The 25,653-nt window shown below is 40.3% G+C and overlaps 1 protein-coding gene across 4 annotated transcripts in view; it reads right to left on the reverse strand.

Annotated features, from left to right (window-relative positions):
- Positions 1-312: 312 nt before the first annotated feature.
- The window catches only part of rbfox3a (RNA binding fox-1 homolog 3a), a 589,353-nt gene continuing 564,012 nt past the window's right edge, over positions 313-25,653 (reverse strand). For 3 of the 4 annotated variants that reach the window (XM_026177476.1, XM_026177480.1, XM_026177486.1), the window contains one exon: positions 16,370-18,902. In XM_026177476.1, the coding sequence (XP_026033261.1) occupies positions 18,858-18,902 (45 nt within the window). In that variant the 3' untranslated portion in view covers positions 16,370-18,857. Of the gene's footprint in view, positions 5,719-16,369; positions 18,903-25,653 lie in introns of those variants that run through there. The other variant, XM_026177478.1, reaches the window with a different exon arrangement.

The raw sequence follows: 25,653 nt of genomic DNA on the forward strand, positions 1-25,653 counted from the left end.
TTCTTACTCTGGATGGCATTACCTTGGCCTCCAGTAACGCTGTGAGGAACCTTGGAGTCATGTTTGACCAGGACATGTCCTTCAATGCACATATTAAACAAATATGTAAGACTGCGTTCTTCCATTTGTGCAACATCTCTAAAGTTAGAAATATCCTGTCTCAGAGTGACGCTGAAAAACTAGTTCATGCATTTATTACTTCCAGGCTGGACTACTGTAATTCATTATTATCAGGAAGTCCTAAAAACTCCCGGAAAAGCCTTCAGCTGATCCAAAATGCTGCAGCAAGAGTCCTGACAGGGAAATCAAAGTGAAGTGAAAAGGATGGACAGGGTCAAGCAGACTGTGGCGGTCAAACAATGCTCACTTTGTGCTTTTGTGTTCTTTGTGCCAAATTTGTAACCTGTTTCTTCTATTGTACAGTTTTGGGCACCCAAAGAGAAACTGTTGCTTCAGTTTCCCATTCTTCTGATTGGCACCTGACGTGCTCTTCTGCTGCTGTATCCCATCTGCTTCATGGTGTGACATGTTGTGCCTGTGGAGATGCTCTTCTGCATACTTTGGTTGTAATGAGTGTTATTTGAGTTACTGTTGCTTTCCTAGCAGCTCGAAGCCATCTCACCATTCTCCTCTGACCTCTAGAAACTGTTGCACTACTTAAATCCCATTTCCTCCATATTCTTAAGTTTAATTACGAGGTAGGCAGGTTCTTACAACCGTGTCAGCATGCCTAAATGCACTGAGTTGCTTCCATGTGATCGGCTGATTAGATATTTTGTTAATGATCAGTTGAACAGGTATGTCTAAGTGGCTTGTGAGTACATATTCATATTTATTTTACCATTTAATTTGACCTATGTATGTTAGGTAGCTGAACTGAACTGAACTCATAATATTCAGTCACCAACTGCAGGCTTGCTGTAACACAACTAATGCTGCTGACCCAAACCAAGTCAATCAATGGAAGAGTTTCAGGGGAAAGAAATGTTTATTAATAATCATGTTAGTAATAACTGTAATAATAACTGTGATAATAATGTACGAATATTGTAATAAATAGTATTGTTTCTTTGAAGCACATTAAAAGCACACATAAATCAACCAGTTAAAGAAATACCATCCAACACACACACACACACACACACACACACACACACGCACACACACACTGTAGAAGTACACAGACACACGTGTACTTCTACAGTGTCACTTGCACAGGTTCAGTCTCACATTAGATGTCTCTTTGTACACATTAATACAGGTTTTTGCTCTTGACATAAAGAATAACTGATACATAAAGAGTAGAAGAAAACACTGGAGCCTCAAACACATAAATAAAAGCAGACTAAAAAAATGCAAACATGTAAGTTAGGTCTTTTTTTCTTCAAATTTTACTCCATAGTCACCAGTCAAACCTTTGTGCTTTGGGATCTGCATAGGACCGGGAGGCTGTTGGCATTCAGGAGTGAAAAACGTTCAAAGGCAACCAGATCATTTAAGTCAAAACTGCTGAAGAGAAACAGATCATATCACCGGATACAAATTCATTCAGGACAGTCTTTTGTTTGCATTTCTGACGTGTGTGCATACGTTTGAAATTTATATTATTTTGAATAAAACTTCAGACATACTAGAAATGAACTAGCGTCTGCATTTATCCTGACTGAAAACCAACCGTCAAGGCCAAATCGTTTTCAGTTTTCTGCCGTACTGTAAAACACCCCTTTTTTTACTGACAGGTGAAATCAGCAACATTTTTGAAATGATTAGTTTGAGTATTGTTTCATGCACACATGTAACAATTATGAGGGGTTTGTGTGTTTGGCGGAGCAGAGGAGAACACTGGGGAAAAATCACGAGCTTATCCACTCGAGAGCAGTTAGAAATTCTTTATTATGTTTTATTTGATGTTGTTTTTTTTATAAAATGGAAGAAATGGTGTAGAGAAGACAGTGACAGCAGAGACTCGAGGCTGAGAATCTACCGTTATCTCCTGTGCCATTTTAGCAGGTGCCCTAGATCTGGCTTCCATTGTCCCAAATTATTTCATAAACAGATTTAGAAAGAAGTGCATAGTTAAAGTGAGGCATATGGGTAACAAATCTAAATGCCAATAATATCGATCTTCTATAGCAATAACATTGTTATTCCAATTAACAGTTGGTTCTGCTGCTAATGACAACTTTAAATTGTTGTTCATGTGTTTTCTGAATTGGAAACAGTTTGGTAGCCTACTCAAGAAAGAACACTTGTTGGAAATACTGTAAAGGTTATGTAAAGAGTAAATATTGCAGATCACAGTATAATTTCTATACATTTACAACAACACTCCAGGCTAAGTTAGTGGGCTGCTCAAAGGACTCCAGTAAGGACTTCACGTTTTCACTTGCATGGGTTAAGTTATATACATGTACGTACTCTAAAATATCTTCCAGCTTTTGTTTTGTGCATAGTTCTTGGATTTGTGCTCACTGAGCCTGATGTTGTGTGAAACAAATAAGAGACATCTTTTATTATTATTTGGATAATGTGGGCGTTAAAGTAATTAAGGACAGAGATGAATCACAATATAACTTAACCTCACTGAGGTATTTAAAAGACAACTCTCAATAATAATATTCATAATAATAATAATGATGATGACTGAATTTCCCGGAGGAACCTACCCGGGGGATTGATAAAGTTCTATCTGTCTATAAGATTTGATAGCTCCTTGTAGGGAGATAAAAATGAGATATTTAAATAAAATGTTGTCAAATCCCAGTACTGGTGAAACACCCACAGACCAACTGTATGCAGGATCGGGACTTATGTAGTGTCCTTCAGTTTAAACCTGTCAGAACGTGTCTTTGCAGCAAGTATTCTGTGACTTTAGGGTGGAGGTCAGTGGGTTAACGGGGGAGGTAGGTGTGGTTTTGGCTTATGGGTGGATGTTGGGCTCAAGTGTGGAAGAGGGGGAGAGGAGGTAAATGAGGTCTGGTTGCCAGGAGCTTTAAGAGTAATAGCTGCTTTAGGGCTCGTATCTGAGGTATACACAATAGAAACAAATGGGAGTAGTTTTGGTAGGAAGCCCGAGGATTTTTATATCTCGTTGCTGAGTACGTGTACTTAATGCAAACATCACATTTTCTGATTGGGGAAGGGAAGGACCAGGGTAAAAGGCCATGCCACAGGGGAATACCACAGCTAGAGTTAAAAGCTACTTCAGACCTTTAGATAATCTCTCCAACCAGCAACAGATGAACATCATATACAGTACATGTAAACAAGCCAAGAGAAAGAACAACAAGGAAAAAAAGAACAAAAATAAATTACAATTAGAATAACACAGCAGCGATCGGAGGAAACCTGATCTCTGCTAAGATTGACATCGTTAGAATATTTTTTGTTAAGTCCCAGTTCATGTCCAGCTGCCTGATCCCACTGCAGAAGCTTTTTCCCAGATGAACAACTCAGCAGTGGCACGCTGAGGGTGTGGTAGAGGCATCGTTAAAAAATCTGTCTGTAGACACATTCACAGATGCTCATTTAGTCTTTGAAAGAGTTTTTAGACATTCATGTAGAGAACAGTACGGACAACCAGTCTTTCACTGCGTGAAGGAGAAAGAAATGCAGCACTAACAGTGTAACAGTGCATCCTGTCACACAAACATCTGCCTCACTGAAACACCAGAAAAGCAGGAGAGGAAGTAAAATCTGGGTCTCCGGGACAGTCATCAACATGATGGAGACATGATATCACCACGGTCATAAGAACGGAGTCACAGCACTAAAGGCACTCCAAGGCCAGCGAGTGATCAGCTTAAAAAGACAGAATTGGTCCAAAAAGGACAAAAGACAAAGAGCCAATCGTTCACACTCAGCATGAGCTTGGGTTGCCTTCGTTCTGTCACACCGAGTTAGATTACTGTGGCCTTTCAGTTGTTTCCACCTCCATCACTTTATTAACTGATGTAAATGAGTACTGTCCATGGGATCACTTAGTCTTATAGACCATGTTACCTACATTACCAAGTGCTATGCATTAAAGTAAGAGTGCAGTGAGACTCAAATCCTCCTCTGAATTAAAATAAAGATGTAAAGGTTTCAGTGTCGTCATATCCATAAATGTGGTAAAACATGCTACGACCCACAAATCAAACAAGTGCATGTGAGCGTCCTGCAGCAGAGCGTCTCCATTTCCAACAGGACGCACTGCTAAAAGTTTCCCCACCTCAGACTGGTCTCGTGTTTCTTTGTTGTCCTGTTCCTCACCACAGCATTACCCTCAGCACCACGATGACACTACGACTCAGCTACACAAAGACAAACCAAACAACTAAAACTCTCTGTAGTACTTCACGCTTCAGCAGGACATGTCTGTTCACCTTTGGGACATGACGTGATCGTGAGGAGGAGGTCCAGCATATTATCAGAAACATGTTACTATATCATTTACACGTGTAATAAATATACAGAATACTGTTTGTTCTTTTGAAGCACATAAAAAACACCATCTGCCTAAAAAGTTTAAGTTACATTCAGTAGCTGAACAAAAGAGAAACATGAAAGAACGACACATCATCACACTTACACCACGTCCTGCGTCAAAGCTGAAAAATCAAACGTATGTCCAGGAGGTGGAGATCACAAATGACTATATTTATATATAAATACTGTCTTCTTACTGCCAGTACAATGACTACAACAATAGTAGATGACAACAGCTGACTCTGCACCATGGCTGTGTTTTTAGTACAATGCGTAAATACAGAAGGATGTCAGCAGGAATCCATAGAAACAGAAGAGTTTACACAGACTTGCTGTCACTGTGTGACTTTTCACTTTAACCCCTCTCTTAGTCCTTTTGAGTGGTGGAAGCTGAAGGCTGTGTTGAAGCACATCATCATTTCCACTTTTCATTTTTTACCCACTCTCTGTTCTCAGCCCTACCCTGCCTGTGCCAACACAATGCACAAGAGCAGTTTTTACTCCACGGCACAGTAAAACCACCAGACTGTGGTGACATCAGGCAGCCTGTCATTAATGTCCCACCTCGCTGGAACTTGAGTCGAGCTTGTAGAGGAAACCCTAACCCTTTTTCTTATCTGTGTGTATTTTTGGATTTAAAAGGCAGATTTTCTGACCGATACAGACGTTATTAGTGGAAGACAGGCTCAAAAAGCTGTAATCTCATTATGTAGTGACAGGCCTGCTGGACCAGTTGCCCCACACACCTTAACACACACACACACCCAGCAGAAGGCATGTGGGGCATGGTGGCTGACCTTCAAAAGTCACAGGGAGCTGGCGTCTCCTCATCTCCTCTTTGAACTGCACACAGTTTCTTTTTTTAAACATACTTATATAATACACACATATGGTATATAATATGTATATACACAGAGTGATGTTTGATCTTTTCTGAAACCATAAACTTAAAAAAGTTTACAAAAATAAAAATGTTTTATCGTGACCTTCCTATTTGGTCTCTAACACTCAGCAAGGCTTGTTTTTCAGGAGTTGGAGCTGGTCGGCTCCTCTCTGCTCCCAGGCTACAGACTCAGCGGTCCAGGTCCGGCCTTACAAAGCAGGCCCTTTGTCCATCCCCTTAATTCTTGACAGAAGGCCATTTTTTTCTTTTAGTTGATCTCTGTTAGTGTCCTTCTGTGTCCACGGTGATCTTCTCTCTTTTTTTTTTAGCAGGTGTCCATCTGTACTCACTGTTTCGTTTATTTACTAAAAGAAGAGGGCAAGAGCACAGAAAATAAGCAAGTCAGTGTAAATAAGCTGCACATCTTCACTGGCTTTTACACTCTACTGTACGCATCATGAGCATAATCTACTGTAGTATCCAGCCACTGAGAAGAAAATATGCTGGAGGATTTCTTTCCTGCAAGCTTATAAAAGCACAGTTACAACAGCAGCAGCAGTTCAACCTAATATTTGAACTTTCAACAGTCACTAACAGCTTTTGTACGGCTCATGTTTTTTATTTTGTGCTTTTTGTTGAGAATTAAATTATTCTCTGTGATTTATAACTGTCACCTGAAGCTGCTTTACTGTAATGAAGTGTAGAGTAATGTTACTGGCTGTTCCTTAGAACAGTTGGTAAGTCCACAGCTTACTAAGAACGTGGTTATTTCTTATATTCACCATGTTTTTACACAGTGTCCTGGCTTTCCAGGAGAAAGTTGCAGAGGTTGTCCAGGGTTCACAAAGTTATCAGTGTTAGTGAGATAAATGAAAACAGAAAATGTTAAGAAGAACTTGAATGACAGCGTTACTGAACATGACACGAGGTTGTGTTGGAAAGAAGGGTCCAAGGAATTCTGCAGGCTGCAGCTCCTTTTAGAGAAGCAGAGCAACAATGAACACGGATGGGAACTGATAAGAGTTTAGTGATTATTCATTATCAATATCACTTATCAATTCCCATTGGCTCCAGTTTGAGGGTCACCATCACCTCTCAGCAGCATATCAAAGACATTACATCCATGCACATTAACTACATGCAGTGTGATCGAACATTCGTGCATGTTGGAGGTGTTCCCCGCTTTGTTGTGATTGGTGATGTTAAAAAAGTGAATGCACATATTACACAGAACACTTGTCTTAAAAGTAATTCCCCAGGATAAAGACATTCGTTACTTTCATGTTACTGTGGTGGAGCGTGGTAGGCGGTGCCGTGCGGACGCACCTGCACGGCGTCTGCAGATCACGCCCGCGGTGTTAAATCACGGGGAAGCAGGGTTGTTGTGGTGGTGTGACCAGTGTAAAAATAAAGATGGCTCAAAACACAGATCTGTGGTCCCGTCGTGCCATAATTCCACCACACTGGTGCCGAACCCTAGGATGCGGCACGACGGGCCCACAACAGAGCCAGAGAAGGGAGGAGCTGTCCCAGATCATGGCTGACACGGTGGCTATCCAGTGGGAGCAGGTGGCGGAGGTGCGTCGCCAGCAGGAAGAGCTGCGGGACCAGACCGAGCGCCACCTGAAAAGGATTGGGCATCTGGCGGCGCTGCTCTGGGCCTGGGCGCCACCCCTACAGGGGTGTCACGACGGTGGTGGAGGAGCCGAGTGAGGCACTTCAGCAGCCGGAGGCGGCAGACGAGTGCTCACGGCTGTGCCTACACGGTCGTGCCGGTTTGCCAGGTACCGGGCGTGCCCGGCCTCTGGACCAGCGTTGCCATCACCGCTGGAGACTTGGGCGGCCTCCGCAAGAGACACTGCCCTGTCATCAGGTTGGAGGCCGGTGGGCGGGAGTAGGTTCGGCCAGATGGCTCCCCGACCTCAGTCGGGCGATGGGGATGTGTGGTGGGGCGTGGTCTGTGGTGCCGTGTGGCTGCACCTGCGCGGCATCTGCAGATCACGCCCGCGGGGTTAAATCACGGGGAAGCAGGGTTGACAGGGTTGCTGTGGTGGTGTGACCAATGTAAAAATAAAGATGTCTCTGTGGTCCCGTCGTGCCATAATTCCAGTTACTCTGTAAGATGATCTGAACACTGTCACATAGTTACCACTGAACAATATAAACCTGAAGGCTACAGTCACACACACCAACACAATCCATCCTGATGACCTCACACGTGATCTTTCTCTGAGCGTGTATGAGCACAAAGCAAAGATGAAAACCAGCACAAAGAGACTTCATAATGGTTGTCACGGTGATTCTACTGTAGCAACATGAACAGGTAGAAGTGGAAGCTGCAGCCTGACTGCTGTTCAGCAGCAGCTCAGGTTATCACGGTGCTGGGTCAGCACTTCCTCATCACTCTGCGTTCTTGGCTAGCTTAGAATATTCTCCACATCATTAAACGCTACCACCTGCTGGAACCACTGACTAAAGGCAGGATGGATTCATACTTTTGTGTTCTTTATGCCATTTAATTTGGTGGTTTTCTCTCTAAAGCACCTTGAGGCGACTGTTCTTGTGATTTGCTGCAAAATGTCAGACACTGTCTCTGAGACAGAGTGATGCCACAAATGCGACAGCCTAGTTTGTCGTAAAGACAAAGTATGCACAGTCGGAAATGTCTGATTAAAGACTCGTGTTACGATCTCTCCCTGAAACAGGAGAGCACTTTGTAAAGATAATGATTGATTGCCTTGGAGCGTCAGTCTTGTTTTGGTCTTTGAAATTTGTACTGAGGATATATACAGAAGGTTTCTGTTTCATACAAAAGAAATGATTCAGTATATTCTCTGGAGATTTCACTGTTTGTAAATATTTATTTTATTTGGTTGGAACAGATCACAGAATCTAGTTTTCTGTTTTGTTTGTGTTCATCTGTAACACTTGAAGCTTTTGACTGGTCACAATGAACATAAATGACAGAATATAAATAATATTTAAATAAAATGAACCTTATGTTGTAATATTTCATTTAGGAGTAAAATGAAACCTTTAAGCTTGGAAGAAATAGTGATTTGAGTTTTACTGGAATATGTTGTGATGTTAACAGAACCTCTGTAATTTCAGGGGGATGTTTATTGATTACTGCTTGTATGTATCACAAAAATATCTTATGAGGGAAAAAAGGCAATCAAATATAAAAGTTTAGAATAAACCACAGCAGACCAAGAATACATCATACAGAACAAACAAACAAACAAACAAACAAACAAACAAACAAACAAACAAACAAACAAACAAACAAACAAACAAACGCTGACACACATTTCAACTACCAAAACATTTATGTCTGAAAATCTACTGACAATAACTTGTGACATTACAACACAAGATCAGCACAATTTAAAACCTGACAAAGTGACATAAACATCAGTGACAGTCAAACAGACGTCTCCCTCTGTGGCTTTATCCAAACAAACGAGGCCTTTAAATGTGTTGTGTTGCTGCCACAGTCACAGCCTCCGGTGTTTGTGTTGTAGAGAGATATGTGTTGTACATGTGTTGTAAATGTGTCAGCTGAAGTGTGAACTGACTGAATGGGTAACAAAAATAAATCAAAACGTGTCAATAACTTGAGTCCATGTAAGTTTAGTCAAATTGTCAAGACAACAGATGTCAACATAACGTTAAGTCATGTGTCTTCACAAAGTTTTGTGTTTGCTTTGTGACTTTTATGACCCTATTAAATCTTCCCGAACATCATAATAAAAAAAGAATTCGTGAAATGCATCAATCCATCCATCCAGAGACGGGCTGGAGCCCGGATAAATCTCCAGGCTGTTATAGGGTGAAAACACAGAGCCAAAGGACGACTTAGACTAACTCCACTAAGTCTTTGCACTGTGGGCAGAAGTCCATTCAAACATGCTGCAGTTTAACCAAGCACAGCACATACACATAGAAACACATTGAGTTCATTTCTGTAAAGTTTTAACACTAAGAAAAGCAGCAATATGAAAAAGGAAACCGCTGGATTTATTTGATCTTTTGTTATATTTTCAAAAGTCATTAGATCTGCTTTGATACGATGATCACAGATACATTTGAACACAATAACAAAGCAAACTGTCCGCCTCTGTCACCAAATTCAAATGATGAAATGCACAATGATGATGATGATGATTTTCTTTACAGTCAATATTAATTTGTAAATAAATCTTTTGCTTTTTTAAAATTCCTGGCTTAAGCGTTGGGCATCTGTAAACAGGACACCGAACAGCTGTGAAGAGGACTGATGTCACAGGTTTAAAACACACATCACTCCTAATCATTTCCAGCCTCTTTTGGATTCCTGAAGAGGAACACACACACACACAGAGTTGGTAATAATACTCTGTTACATTTCTTTCTACATTTCTTTCGACGATCAAAGCAAACATTCGTGTGTGTGACTGGAAGAGCACAGATAGTTAAACACATGTGTTGTATTATTTATTATTTACATGGTGGTTATAAGAAGGAGATGTCCCATCACCACTGAAAGCACATTTTTATACGTGGAGTAGTAGAGATATTTCTGCAGATCTCTACTACTTTCTGTTATACAGGCAAGTTTTTCAGTGAAATGTGATCATTTAGAAAGCAATTTCTAAATCATCTGACAAATTGGTTTAATTATTTTATGTGATTAAATTCTTTTGGCTATACAAAACTTTGGACAACTTTTGTTGTTTTTAGGTGTGCATCACGGGTAGATAAGCTGCTGGGTTTAAGAGCTTCTGACAGCCAAGCGTACAAGTACCTCAAAACTTGCATACCTTAAGCCAGAACAGTGAAAGCTGATCATGATAAATACATGCTGCAGGGTAAATTTAGAAAACACTTGGGTGGACCACAAAAGAGAAGATGATGGTGACTAAGGAACAGTACAAACAAGATCACCTCACTTGAGGACTTGGTTCCTGGAGTATTTAAAAATAGACACTATCTCTACTTTAAGATTAGGCTTCAAACTTTCCTTTTTGCTAAAGCATATAGTTAGGGCTGGACCAGGGGACCCTGAATCCTCCATTAGTTATGCTGCAATAGGTGTAGGCTACCGGGGGATTCCCATGATGCACTGGGTGTTTCTTCTTCAGACACCTTTCTCACTGTCACTACCCGATCTGTACCGGAAACCTGATCAGTACCACACATGTGTGAAAGGCCACTACTTCCAATCGAAGCATTTGATGATAGTTACGAGTCAGAGTATCTGTTAAGATGTTAACAATAATAAGCATCTCTTACAATGTTTGCAGTAATGAAACATTTTAATATAATGTACACACACACACAAAAAAAAAGATAGTTACAGATCAGGACTCCCCGATCCGTACCGCGCATGTGCAATGTTTTCTTCTTCTTCTGTTTCATTTAATGGCAGTTTACTCCCCAGTGTACGAGGATACTGCCTCCTGCTGACCGAGCGAATGAACCCTATTGTAAACTGAAGTATTGTCATTACAAATCGTGTGTGTATGTGTTAAATTTGAGTTATTGATAGTCGAGTGTGTTTATGCTCGTCCGTGCGGAGAGGATTGTTGGAATAATGATGATGATGTCCGCTGTCAGTTGTCAGTAAACACTTCATCTGGCTGATGAATCTTTACGTGACATATTACTAAGTCTGTATTATTAACTCTGTAATTCGGCGCCATTCTTCTTATTTTCGCTGTTGTTCAATCGGGGGACGCTCTCTGTTGGGGAGAACAGAATGAATCCATTTTTTAAATGTTCCGGGCAGTCGAAAAAGAGGCAGAGCTGTCGAGAAATGCTAGGAGCTAACTGGGTGCTAACCGTGTCATTCAAATCTTTACCTTACCTTACAATATAAAGCACCATGAGGCATCTGTGATTTAGCACTACATATATATGAGGTGAATTAAAATGAGAGGCACGTTGGCCTAACAAACATTAACCAAGAGACAGGAGAGTTGAAAATTAAGAACAAAGCAGCTCTCTGCTCATTTGAAGAGTCTGAGAAGTGATGTAAAGAAAAACCTGGATGATTTTAAACAAGAAATTAACCAGAAGTTTGCCAGACTTTCTGCCAAACAGCAGCTGTACAGTGGGACGATAAGTGAAGTGGAGGTGTGGCTGGAGAAGCTTGAAAACTGGGCAATAGAGGCAAACTGCTCTCATTAACTCCAATGTCAATAGAGCTTACAGAAAGGTTAATTATTTGGAGTCAAGAAGAAATAATCTCTGCATCTTTGCCAGAGGGGAAGGAAGGCGACTCAACTCTAAAGTTCGTATAAGACCAATTTGGATCTGAACTCAGCAGGCCAGGTGACTTTGACCTTCAAATACAAAGGACGCAAAGTCGCTAACCCGGAAACCTACAAATGGGGCACCACCAAGGCCACTGTGGAATATACTACAGAGAGAAGACTGTGCTCTTTGACCATAACAATGCCTCAGAGATTGTACAGAGGAGATGGTGATGGAGTTGCAGTGCAGCTTGAGAATAGTGCCTTTAAATGTAAATGGTTTAAAAACCCAGTGAAAAGAAGACAGGCATTGACTAAAATGAGGAAGAAAAAAAGCATCATACCTCTCCTACCAGGAACATGTTAAAATGGGGACGTTTGGATATAAAAATATATCAGTGAGACTCGAAAAGACTGTAGTGAAAAACAGTATGAACATAATTCAGCACTGTATTTATTACAGTGCTGATGTTATAGCACAGGGCCTCTAAATAATGCTTTACATTAAAGGTGCTAGCACCTATGTTTTTTTAACCATTACTGAAATAATTTATATGCTTTTGATCCAATACATGCTAAGTGGAGGGAGTCATGCCCAGTGACACGTCGACATGGACCGAGCCAGGAATTAAATAACTGAGCTTCCAACATCTTACACACACAGACTGCTCATGGAATGGACTTATTATAATTTAAATAATAGCATTTTATTCGTTTATTATTTATGTTGTTAATCATTGTTTGCTTAAATTTCTAAAACAGAATTAAAGAATTTAAATTTAGCATGACCTATAGGTGGGATATGGTGGACGCTTTATTTATCGATTCTTGGGCAGAGGCTCAAACATCTGGGCCACAACTGTCTAAAGTATATTAAGAACAATTTGTAGTAAAGCAGATAAACAGCAGAAACACGCACTGCCTTGTTTCAGTCGCAGTCCACCAAATCAATCAAGCAAATAAAATTGCATCAACTAAAACTCTATAAAATCACTCTATACAAACTGCTACGAGAGTTACTTTACATTAAAGTTCATACAGTGAACTCATACAAGCCTTTACTGTGAGCATCACCTCAGGTCCAAGACTGGAGAATAAATGATGTCGATAACAGAACCCACAATAAACGGATCCATATCAGTTTATAGTCATATTCAAAGTGCACAAAGCCTGCTGCTGGCCATTGATAGGTAACGCATGTCTGACCTGCTGTCACTTGGATCTGGAGCTGTGCTGGTTTGACCCGAATACGAACAGAGATTTTTAGCTAAAATAAAAAAGCACGTCAGCGCCTTGGCTGGCACTAACACACATGCCACAGGGCTAATGTCTCAGAAGGTTACAATGAGCTAATGATCTAGTGAGCTAGACTACATTAGCAACATGTGTGACAGGATTTAGAGAACAAATAAAAATGAGCAGATGATTTATAAGCCACAGTAACATCCCTGTGTTATCAGAAGAGTTTGCACGTTTGCTCACGTTGTGGCATAAAGGAGCTGCCTATTGTTTTGGATTTAGGGAAAATGTATTTAGACTTCTTAACTCAAACATCAAAAACATTATTATACTATTAATAAGTAGCTTAAAAGTTAAGTAACTAAAGTAAGTACAATAACTGCATCTGAAATATTGCAGAGTAGAAGCAGAAAGCAGCAAAAATGGAAAACCTAAACAAAGTACAAATTTACATTAGCGATTATTAAACTACTTGAGCAGATATATTCAGTTCCCGTCCTCTCTCAGTGTGTCTTAGGGGTCGTGAGACTTACAGTACTGTTGGTGGTGGTGAAAAGCTCGGTGCTTATTCAGCTCTCAAAGATGTTTCTAAAGCCATCACACATCCATCTCTGTAGCAATCTCTCAGCATTATTATTCAACAGATATTCGTGCAGGTGTTAAATAGTTTGACCAAACCGTGTGGATGGAACTATCTTTTTGTTATTTGACTGAGAGTACTGAAATATCAGGTAACTAAAATGTGTCCTTTAAGAGTGAGAAGCAACAAGATACGAAGACTAGACTGTGCCATGATCAGCTGCACTTTTAAATGTTTTATTATTATTTAATTGTTTGTTTATTGTCATTAGTAGTAATATTGATGTATTCGTTTATCATCATTATGGTGAACATCATAAATCATGACCATATACATATTAAAGCAGGGGGCAGAAAGAAAACCACAGTTTCATAACACCATTGTGAGAAACATCCTCTGTTGTTCCTACATGTGCATACGTGTAATTATTGCCTCCACAGAACACGAGGAGTCATGAAACATGAAGTATTGGTATATAAGCTTTTTGTTATACACTTGTCTATTAGAGACATTCAGCAGCAATGGGATACCTCCGACCTCCTGGGTACCCTGGCAATGATCAGTAGACTGAACGGTTCTCATTTTGCAATGGTTGACACAGCTCTTCCTCCATACTGTGTTAGAAAATCAATTCATGCTGAGTTTAGATAAAAAAATATCCCACTCTTCCACTCACCTTTCAGGTTTCATAATGCAACACTTTCTTTTAGCATTTCTGATGCAGTTTCAGCTCCTTGAGGGGCAGGGACAAGCGAGGGTCAGGTTTGAGTCCATCTAAGTCAATATGAAACTAAACTCCTGTTCATGGACGGGAACTGGACAAGACCTCAGCAAATGTGAACATATATAAAAGTTTTAGCAGTTTGCTGGTTTGGAGCTTTCAGGTGTGTTAACGTAATGCCACAGTCTTTCAGGCAGTGGGTGTCTCAGCAAATTCACCCCAAGTTCAGAGTGCTGAGAGAAACTGCATAAAACCCACTTCTCAAACTCTAACATGTAACGTGGTAACTCAGGCCTGTAAAGTTCAAGATTAGAAAAAGACCAAGTACAGGGAGTGCAGAATTATTAGGCAAGTTGTATTTTTGAGGAATAATTTTATTATTGAACAACAACCATGTTCCCAATGAACCCGAAAAACTCATTAATATCAAAGCTGAATGTTTTTGGAAGTAGTTTTTAGTTTGTTTTTAGTTTGAGCTATTTTAGGGGGATATCTGTGTGTGCAGGTGACTATTACTGTGCAGAATTATTAGGCAACTTAACAAAAAACAAATATATACCCATTTCAATGATTTATTTCTACCAGTGACACCAATATAACATCTCCACATTCACAAATATACATTTCTGACATTCAAAAACAAAACAAAAACAAATCAGCGACCAATATAGCCACCTTTCTTTGCAAGGACACTCAAAAGCCTGCCATCCATGGATTCTGTCAGTGTTTTGATCTGTTCACCATCAACATTGCGTGCAGCAGCAACCACAGCCTCCCAGACACTGTTCAGAGAGGTGTACTGTTTTCCCTCCTTGTAAATCTCACATTTGATGATGGACCACAGGTTCTCAATGGGGTTCAGATCAGGTGAACAAGGTGGCCATGTCATTAGTTTTTCTTCTTTTATACCCTTTCTTGCAGCCACGCTGTGGAGTACTTGGACACGTGTGATGGAGCATTGTCCTGCATGAAAATCATGTTTTTCTTGAAGGATGCAGACTTCTTCCTGTACCACTGCTTGAAGAAGGTGTCTTCCAGAAACTGGCAGTAGGACTGGGAGTTGAGCTTGACTCCATCCTCAACCCGAAAAGGCCCCACAAACTCATCTTTGATGATACCAGCCCAAACCAGTACTCCACCTCCACCTTGCTGGCGTCTGAGTGGGACTGGAGCTCTCTGCCCTTTACCAATCCAGCCACGGGCCCATCCATCTGGCCCATCAAGACTCCCTCTCATTTCATCAGTCCATAAAACCTTAGAAAAACCAGTCTTGAGATATTTCTTGGCCCAGTCTTGACGTTTCAGCTTGTGTGTCTTGTTCAGTGGTGGTCGTCTTTCAGCCTTTCTTACCTTGGCCATGTCTCTGAGTATTGCACACCTTGTGCTTTTGGGCACTCCAGTGATGTTGCAGCTCTGAAATATGGCCAAACTGGTGGCAAGTGGCATCTTGGCAGCTGCAGACTTGACTTTTCTCAGTTCATGGGCAGTTATTTTGTGCCTTGGTTTTTCCACACGCTTCTTGCGACCCTGTTGACTATTTTGAATGAAACGCTTGATTGTTCGATGATCACGCTTCAGAAGCTTTGCAATTTTGAGACTGCTGCATCCCTCTGCAAGATATCTCACTATTTTTGACTTTTCTGAGCCTGTCAAGTCCTTCTTTTGACCCATTTTGCCAAAGGAAAGGACGTTGCCTAATAATTATGCACACCTGATATAGGGTGTTGATGTCATTAGACCACACCCCTTCTCATCACAGAGATGCACATCACCTAATATGCTTAATTGGTAGTAGGCTTTCGAGCCTATACAGCTTGGAGTAAGACAACATGCATGAAGAGGATGATGTGGACAAAATACTCATTTGCCTAATAATTCTGCACTCCCTGTATTGGTTGTTTGTCCTAGTTAGCAGAAGAAAGTCTCTTCTCTCTAAAAACAACAGTGTGGTTTGGGTGTGCAGAGTTTCATCTGAACAAACTACAAGACTTCTGAAACAAAGTGATGAAGTGTATCAGCATTCTAGGGTCAAAGCTAAGGCATCTCTGCAACAGCTAATACTTAAAGTGGGTTGTGCAACAGTTGCAAAGAGTTAATGAAATGAAAAAAAAACTGTTGCAATCCCCAGACCTCGACAGAACTTAAAATACTATTGCTGGACTTTAAGAGAGCTGTCCGTTAATGAATGCCCACAAACCTCAATGAACTGAAGCAACATCATGAAGAACAGTGGGTCAAAATTCCTCCACAACAAAGTGATTTACTTGTAAAGACATACAGAAACAAAATAACCAGCTCTTGCTGCTAAAGGAGATTCTACAGGCTGTTGAATCATGGGGTGTATTTGGTTTTTCACAGGAGTCCTGGGAAAATGTTGTTGTTACATTCAACATACACACAGTAACATTGTAACTTCTTTAAGTTCTCCAGGCCTCTTACAGGACATTCAAAGCTCTTCAGTAGGTGTTTGCTGCCTTTTGTTCCATTCTCTGTCAAGATTGTCCCAGACTGCTGAAACATTGTTGAGGTTGTCTGGGTTAATCATTCCTGCTGCTGCTGATTTTCAGTCTAGTTCCTGTATAATTTGGTATATCTCAGCCTTTTCTCGCTGGTTCCTTTCTTAAAAATGGCTGCCACTGAAAAGCACCCACCCTAATTCTGACGAGCCTTCAGAGAATAGTACATGGATCAGCTGATCATTTCTCAGGTCCTGTGTCAAGCCTTTGCTTTTGCGTTGCTATTTCTGAAGGACATGACACTGTTCATCTATTATAACATTTTTTTAGGTCTGCCATGTCTTTTTTTGTCCTCTATTTGTCCAGTTTCCTCAAATATTTCGACACACCATGTCAACATATGCTAAGATTTCAGCTAATAGCTCTTGGAAATCACCTGGTTGGCACAAAAATACAGTTTTGCGCCTGTCAAACTGTGTTATGTTTGAGTGACTTAAATGAACGGTGGTTGGAGACTGCTGTGTGACCAAAATTATTGTAAAAGTGAGTAATCAACTAACAAAATCCCAACCTTTGACATGGTTGGTTTAATGGCAGGGACCAGGTCTGAGTGCATCGAGATGGCCATAAACAGGAAAGCAGTGACAATAAGATGATATCAGTTTGCTATCAGTTTTCAGTTGAACTGGTTCAAGCAAACATTGTGATACTGCAGCAATTTACTGTAATACATTGAAAATCTGTTGCCACTTGCATCGTTGTGCTGCTGTTCCTTAGGAATCTACTGTAGTGTCATATTTTTTCTGTCTTTCTTGAAACTGTCAGCATTTTTCACAGTAAATATTAAAGTTAAGTGGCCCAGCTGGTCACATAGTGCTAAATGGATGGGAAATTTAATTCTGGCATATTAAACTGTTTGTATCTTTGTATTTGACTGAGAGTGTCTGAAGATAAAAGCACGAGACTGTGAATACTGCACATATTAATTTAACTAATCCTAACATATTATACATTTAGACATTAAATATTACATTTAATCTTACACCTTTCTATTAAGATCCTCTGTTTAGTCCAGTTCAGCTCTGCACTGAGTATGCAGTGTAAGTCAGGCTTGGCACTAAATGCTTTAAATAAATAGACAGAGCCAAAGTTTGGGCACTGTGGTCACAGCCTTCAGCCACCCACCCGAAGCCACCCCCCTCACTCTAAATACATAAATATTATCACACACACACACACAGCGGGTGCAAAAGGAGACAAGCTTTCCTGGGTTACATTTAATGCAATTTACAGTAAACTGTTTGCCAAAAAACGTTGCTTGTTTCAGTATTTGAGCCCACTAAAGCAGACTGACTGAGGCTAGTTACAACATGTGCATCTGTCTGAATTTACAAGAGTTTTCCTCTGAATTTATCTTTGCCAGTCTGTTTGAGAAAGATTACAGTCAGTCTGAGCTGCAGTGAGACAAGACGCTTCCCATCCAGTAACCTTTATACGTGCCTCATGTCTAACAGTGGTTACCTACAGGTGGAGTCTGCAGGCTCAACTTCTGTTTACAATCAGTCACTGACAGCAAAAACACACAATCACTCAGCAGCCTAACCCTAACCCTGAGTACTGAGACTTTAAACAAACAATTTCTCTGAAAATGGTCAAGGTACAAGAACTGGACTGAAAATATGTGAAAAAGCAGCTCAAAGAAAAACTTTGAAAGGTCTTGAGAACGCCTGGAGAATTAGCTCAGGACCACTTTAAAAACCAAAAAAAAAAAGGCTGGCTCCTTGGAAGCACAACAGAAAGAAAAGAGGGATGGCTCAAGACTTTTGCACAGCAATGAACATATGGATATAGGAGTATATAGGAGTCTAGGTAAACAGATTTAAACTGGCACCAAAGGCCACTTCAAAGGAGCCGAGTCACAGGGCAAAACAAAAGTTTCTTTGAATTTCATTAAAGTCTAGTTTTTGGTCGGCTCGGTCCACATCGGCTAAAACTGTCTTTGTTCAACTTTTTCAATCCAAACATTCAAATCAACACATTGTTATTTACAACAATAAGTACAGTACATCAATAAATGACATCAGTAAATGTTTACAGTCCGTAAACAGGGAAGCAGTTTTAAGAGAATTCTTGCATGTCAGAGTTACATCTGCCACCTGGAAGCATCTTGCTGTGAGTTTTTCACGAAGGGGGTGAAAGCTGTTTTTAGCTGATTTGAGTTTTTGCTTTTTATGTCTGCGGCAAAGGAAAGGGGGGCCTGTCTCCCTCTTTTCTAGTAGGGAGTGAAGCGACTGCACCCTCCTCTGTAAAGGCTAGCCTGCAACATCAAAGATGAAAAGCTCCAATCAGTATTCAGTAAAGAATCATTATCTATCTATCTATCTATCTATCTATCTATCTATCTATCTATCTATCTATCTATCTATCTATCTATCTATCTATCTATCTATCTATCTATCTATCTATCTATCTATCTATCTATCTATCTATCTATCTATCTATCTATCTATCTATCTATCTATCTATCTGTCTATCTATCTGTCTGTCTGTCTGTCTGTCTGTCTGTCTGTCTGTCTGTCTGTCTGTCTGTCTGTCTGTCTGTCTGTCTGTCTGTCTGTCTATCTATCTATCATCTGTCTGTCCATTTGTCTTGTTTCCCTGTTTTGTCCATAGTAAATTTGTGAAAAACATTTATATACACTGTAACTTTAAAAGGTATATTATGTGAAAAATTATATTTATTGTTTGGATTGTGATAATTGATAATTTTCTGCATTAAGCTGACAGATACACAGATTACACATTCGATTCAATTTTATTTTCATAGCTCTGAATCACAACAGCAGTTTCCTAAAGTTATGGTATAATGTAAGGTAAAAACCCTACAATAATACAAAGAAAACAGAGAAAACTCCAACAATCCTCTATGAGCAACCGCTTTGGCAACAGTGGGAAGAAAAAACTCCCTTTTACAGTTTTTCTCAGTCGCTTTGGTGCCTTTCTCAGAACACCATTAACATTTGCACAGCAGTTAGTGCATTTCCCAAAACAATTAGTGCAAACTGCAAAACCTAGTGGATAGCCTGCAAAAGCACGTCACATGCACAGAATTGATTATCCATACCTCAAAAGCAAGTATCCATGTCAATGAAACTGTCAGTGCCATCAAAATGAAAAGTCTTGACACCATCTTTATGAACAAGATAGTCAAATGGCATTGTCATGTTTCCACTGTGACAGTTTATAATCTCAGTGTTTCCCATTGCAAAAACAATTGGTGACACCTGAAAATGCTGACGACAGCACTATGGCCTACCTGTACAGCCATCTGAAATGTGCAGTAAAGTCACTGTAGATGTTATAGGAGTCTTGGGAGTAACTGAGACACTGAATACGTACGTTTCACATTTCCATTGTGTAGAAATGTTTGTAATCCTACAGAATTGTGCAAAAGAAAAATATGCTACAGTCACTTGTGCACTGTAGAATACATGTAAACATAAAATCACTCATTTGGTAGAGCTGTGCACTAATGTGAACAATAAACAGCACATGTAACAGTACAGTAAATCATTCTGGCACATCCAGACGTTCCTGTCTGTCTGGCCACATATTTTCATCTACATCACAACAGATGTTATCCCTCGCAATGCAGCGAGGAAAGTATCTCCTGGAGTGGCGAATCCATCCTCTGCAGGACCCTGCTGTGATGTCGTCACATGCTGCATCCATGGCTGCTAGCAGGGCCATTTGCTCATGTGGATTTCATTTGTCTTGAGTACTCTGTCAATTGTTGAAATTGAAACAGATTCAATATTGCCAAATACCGTGTAATTCTCTATGACAGCGCTTTGTATGTCTCTCAGCTTTATTGCATTGTTTGCAATGACCAGTGCACAAATGGCTTCTTCTTGCTGTGGGGTAAGAAGGGGCCCTCTTCCGCCTCCGCGAGGTTGTCTTACAATCCTATGTGGTGCAGAGTGAACTTTTTGTGAAATTGCAAATACAGTACAGTAACATGTGATGTGTCTGAGATGGCACAGTACAGTACAGTGTATTACTGTTTGCATACCTGTTTTTCCTACGGAATGTTTGAATGATTGAACTGACAGTAGTTCTTCCAATATTGGGTTGCACCCTTCGACCAGCCTCCTCCATGGTGAGGCCGTGATTGACAACATGGTCCACAATTGTAGCCCTTATTTCATTGGGAATCCGCCTATATCTGCCTCTTCTCCCTCTTCCCCTTCCCCTTCCTCCCTGCATCCTCACCCCTCTTCCACGATGCTGACCTTCCGTTTTGTGTCACAGAAGTGTAGAAATGGTACACACTAGCTCCTGCGCAGTTTATATATGCTTGCCAATTGGGGATTCACAGGATTCATCCATAATTGACAGTGAACAAGTTGTTTGTCATTGGTTACAACTAAACTTTCACACGCCTCCTCATGAGTGACAGCTGTAATTCACCCGAGATCAATTGTTCAATTTCGGAGACATTTCCAGGAACAATGATACAGAAAGGTATAGGATTTGCTTGACAGATGGCCAATATTTGGCATGTGATAACTAGTTCAACAATTTTGTGTGTGATGACTCAAGCAATGGATGTATGACTATTAGTTTTATTGGGAACGACTATTCAGCATCCATAGGTATGATTACTTTTGACTGACATGACATAAGCAAATGGAAATGTCAGAAAGCAGCAGGGAAATGTATGGAAGCAACTGATTCATGTCCAAAATCATTTGCAGTTTGTTCAGAGAGAGGAGAAATTGCTACTATGATGTGCACAAATGACTGAGTGTTGTGGAGGTTGAACTAATAGTTATGAGAATTTCAATTCTGATCTGAGAAACGCACCAAAGCGACTGAGAAAAACTGTAACAGGAAGCAGGTTTAGAGGGGTCAGAGATTTCTTCCTGTTCTGCTGTGACCGGCTGGGGTTACGGCATGATTACTGTATGGTCATACTTCATATATTTATTGCTGTTTGTAACATGATTTGCTGTGTAAACTCAAAAATATCAAAGTGCCAAGCAAACGCTGAGACAGTCCATGAAACATTACAGGTTTTCTCAGTCGCTTTGGTGCTTTTCTCAGCTCAGAATGAAAATTCTCAAAACCTTTAGTGCAACCTCCACAACATTTAGTCATTTGTGCACATCATAGTGTCTCCTTCCTCTGAACAAACTGCAAATGCTCTTGGACATGTATCAGTTGCTTTCATACAGTTCTCTGCTGTCGACAACAAATGAACTCTACTCTTGGATGCTGAATAGTCGTTCCCAATAAAACTAATAGTCTTCATTTCATTGCTTGAGTCTCTTACTTACAAAATTGTTGAATTAATTTTCAAATTTGATACCTTTTGTTATTATTTTCTCCTGGAAAGTCCCTGAAATCCACCAATTTCTCCCACTGACGAGGGGATGTGGGAAGTATTAGTTGTAACCAATGACAGGCCACTTGTTCACAGTTACTCATGGATCAATCCCATGAACCCTCAATTGGCAAGCATATATGAACCGAGCAGGACATGGTGTGTACCATTTCTACAATTCTGTGACACAGAAATGGAAGGTCAGCATCGTGGAAGATGGGTGAGGATGCAGGGAGTTTGTCCCCCCTGCATCCTCACCCCTCTTCCACGATGCTGACCCGGGGAAGAGGGAGAAGACGCCAAACACATACGCAGATCCCTAATGAAAGTAGGGCAACACTTGTTGTCCATGTTGTCAATCACGGCCTCACAATGGATGAGGCTGGTCGGAGGGTGCGACCAAATGTTGGAAGAACCACTGTGAACTCAATCGTTCAAACATTTCGTAGGGAGAACAGGTATGTATAGTACTGGACATAATATCTCATGTTTAGTGTATATTACTGTAATTTTGCTGTAATCTGCACCACAAAGGACTGAAAGACAACCTCGCAGAGGTGGAAGAGGGGCCCTTTTTACCCTGCAGCAAGAGGAAGCCATTTGTGTAACGATGACTGCAAACAATGCAAGACAGTTGAAAGAAATTCAAAGCGCTGTCATAGAGGATAACGATGTGTTTGGCAATATTGGATCTGTGTCAATTACAACAATTCACAGAGTGCTCAAGAGAAAAGAAATGTGCACGAAACAATTGTACAAAGTGCATTTGAACCCAACAGTGAAAGACTGAAGGAGATGTACGGGTAAAACACGTCTTGTATGTATACTCTAATGTTCAGCACTGTAAACTGTTTTACTCTGTGTAGTTTCATGCAGTAGAAAAGCAATTCTGTGTATATACTCACAGAACATACAAAATGCATTATGTTACACAGGAAATGTTGTTACATTTCTCTCTCTAAAGCGTGGAGCTGGAAGCCAGAGAACCACTGCACACATTCGTACGTTGATGAGGCGGGTTCAGTCTGGCCAAAGGCAGATGGCGTGGAAGAAATCACACTGGACAGAGAGCAACCACTGATGTCCCACGGAGTGAATGTTACAATGTGTGCAGCCATCTCAGACAATGGCATCCTCACCCATATTCCCCTCCATACAATACACAACATCTCCTGACTCTTTTAGACACTCTTCACTGGGACATAGTCCCTGAGAATGAGTGGGGTGGAGGCCAACTCAACAAGTATGTTGTTGTTTGGAATAATGTCACTTTTCAACACTCACACATGGTCACACAGTGGTTTGAGATGACAGAACGCTGGTTGAATATCTGCCTCCCTACTCCCCACTCCTTAATCAGATAGAGAAGTTTTTCTGTGCCTGGAGGTGGGAGGTTTATGACCAGCATTCACATGTGCAAATGGCCCTGCTAGCAGCCATGGATGCATGTGACGACACCACAGCAGAGTAATGCAGAGGGTGGAGTCGCCACTCCAGGAGATACTTTCCTCGCTGCATTGCAAGGAATTATATCTGTTGTGATGTAGATGAAAATATGTGGCCAGACAGACAGGAACATCTGGATGTGCCAGAGTGATTCATGTGTGTTCAGTTACAATGTGCACCGTTGTATTGTTCACATTTGTGCACAGCTCGACCAAAACGATGTTTCTCATGTTTATTCTAAATAAGTGACTGTAGAGTTTTCTTTGGCACAATAAAAATGTGAAACACGCGTATTCAGTGTCTTGTACTCACTTACTTCCCTAACTACAGGGATGTCAGTACAAAAAGTATATAGTGCTGTCTTGAGCATTTTCAGGTAGTGTCACCGAGTTCTGACCTTTTCTTGGAAAACACTGAGAGAATACTGAATACTCATAATGACAACATGACAAAGCTATTTGTCATGTTGTTCATCAAGATGGTGTCACGACTTCACATTTTGGTGACACTGGCAGCTTCATTGACATGAATACTTGCTTTTCAGGAATGGATTATCGATTTTGAGCAAGTGACCTGCTTTTCAAATTCAAATTTTTTTTTATTTGTCACGTACACAGTCATACACACTTTTGCAGGTTATCCACTAGGTTTTGCAGTTTGCACCAATTGTTTTGAGAAATACACTAACTGCTGTACAAATGTTAATAGTGATGTGAGAACAGCACCAAAGCGACTGAGAAAAACTGTAAACATTTGTCGTAGGCTCTGAGGTTTGTGTAATGGGCCCTGGATTCCTGTGGAAAAAGTACTTACAGCGTATATGTCTATAATACTGAACTATGATATCACAAAAAACTATTACTGCAGGACATTTGTTCAGTAGCCTCCAATAGTTTGGATCAGATCTATTCATTCAAACTGACAACACTGTAGATTTAGTTAGAGGGGTATGGCGTTATTTTTGTGCCACTATTCTGAGCGCACGTAAAAACATTTGCATATGCAAGTGTTGCATTTTGAGGAGAAATTTATTTTGAGTGAAGAAAAGCTGAATTTGAGTGAAAAAAATTCATTGCTGCGTGCAAAAACTGTATTTCAGTGTTTGCTATTATCCACACACACACACACACACACACACACACACACACACACACACACACACACACACACACACACACACACACACACACACACACAACAGCAGCCCCTCTCGCTCAGTTTTTGCATTTGCGCTCGCTCGCAGTGTGTTGCTCGCGCTCTCTTTCTCTACACCGTTATATACACAGAGGGGCGGAGTTTGAAATATTACTCTGTCTGTGTCACAAAATAAACTTTTAAGATATTTTCATGCGAGAATGTTTCTGTGTCAACTTCAAATATCCCCAGAAAGAGTAATATTTCAAACTCTGCCACTCTGTGTTACTCCGCCACTGCCTCGTTTGAGTTTTGGACGAAATGCATTCTGCGATATTGCATTTCGTCATTTCGAGCTGATTGGAGACCAAAACAGCCAATCAGATTTTTTTTTGTGTGTGTGGATAATAGCAAAGACAGAAATACATTTCTTGCACGTAGCAATGAATTTTGTTCATTCAAATTGAGCTTTTCTTTACTCAAAATAAATTTCTCCTCAAAATGCAACACTTGCACCTGCAATTTTTTTTTTTACGTGTGCTCAGAATAGTGGCACAAAAATAACGCCACAGAGGGGGAGCTCAGTGTGAGAGATTTATTTCTTTAAACTCATTTATAATGTTATTGTAATTTAACAGCAAGGACACAGCTGTCAAATATTGTTAATGGGTCATAAATGTGCCCTCATTAGCACTTTCCCAGTTGATCTTTGACCCACTTGTTTCTATTTTTTAATAAATTTGACACATTTATTTGGATTATTTGTCATAATTTGTCTTATAGAGTTAGGAAACAATGTATAAATCAAAACTGATGTTACCTTACTGTAAAATATTGATTCCAATGTTACTTTTTGAGTAAGTAAGGAACATTTATTTATATAGCACATTTCACAGATAAAAATCACAAAGTGCCTCACAATAAAACCAGAAATACCAACACACATAAAATAATATAAAACAGTGAAAAAATTTATCAAAAGCTCATTTGTATAAAAATGTATTTAGCTGCTTTTTTTGACCATCTTATCAGTTTAAATCTACTGTTGGCCTAATCAGAGGTTTAAAATATGCTGATGCAGGACACAAACGTCACAAAGAAG

This window comes from Astatotilapia calliptera, chromosome 8, assembly GCF_900246225.1.
Source record: "Astatotilapia calliptera chromosome 8, fAstCal1.2, whole genome shotgun sequence".
Lineage (NCBI taxonomy): Eukaryota > Metazoa > Chordata > Actinopteri > Cichliformes > Cichlidae > Astatotilapia > Astatotilapia calliptera.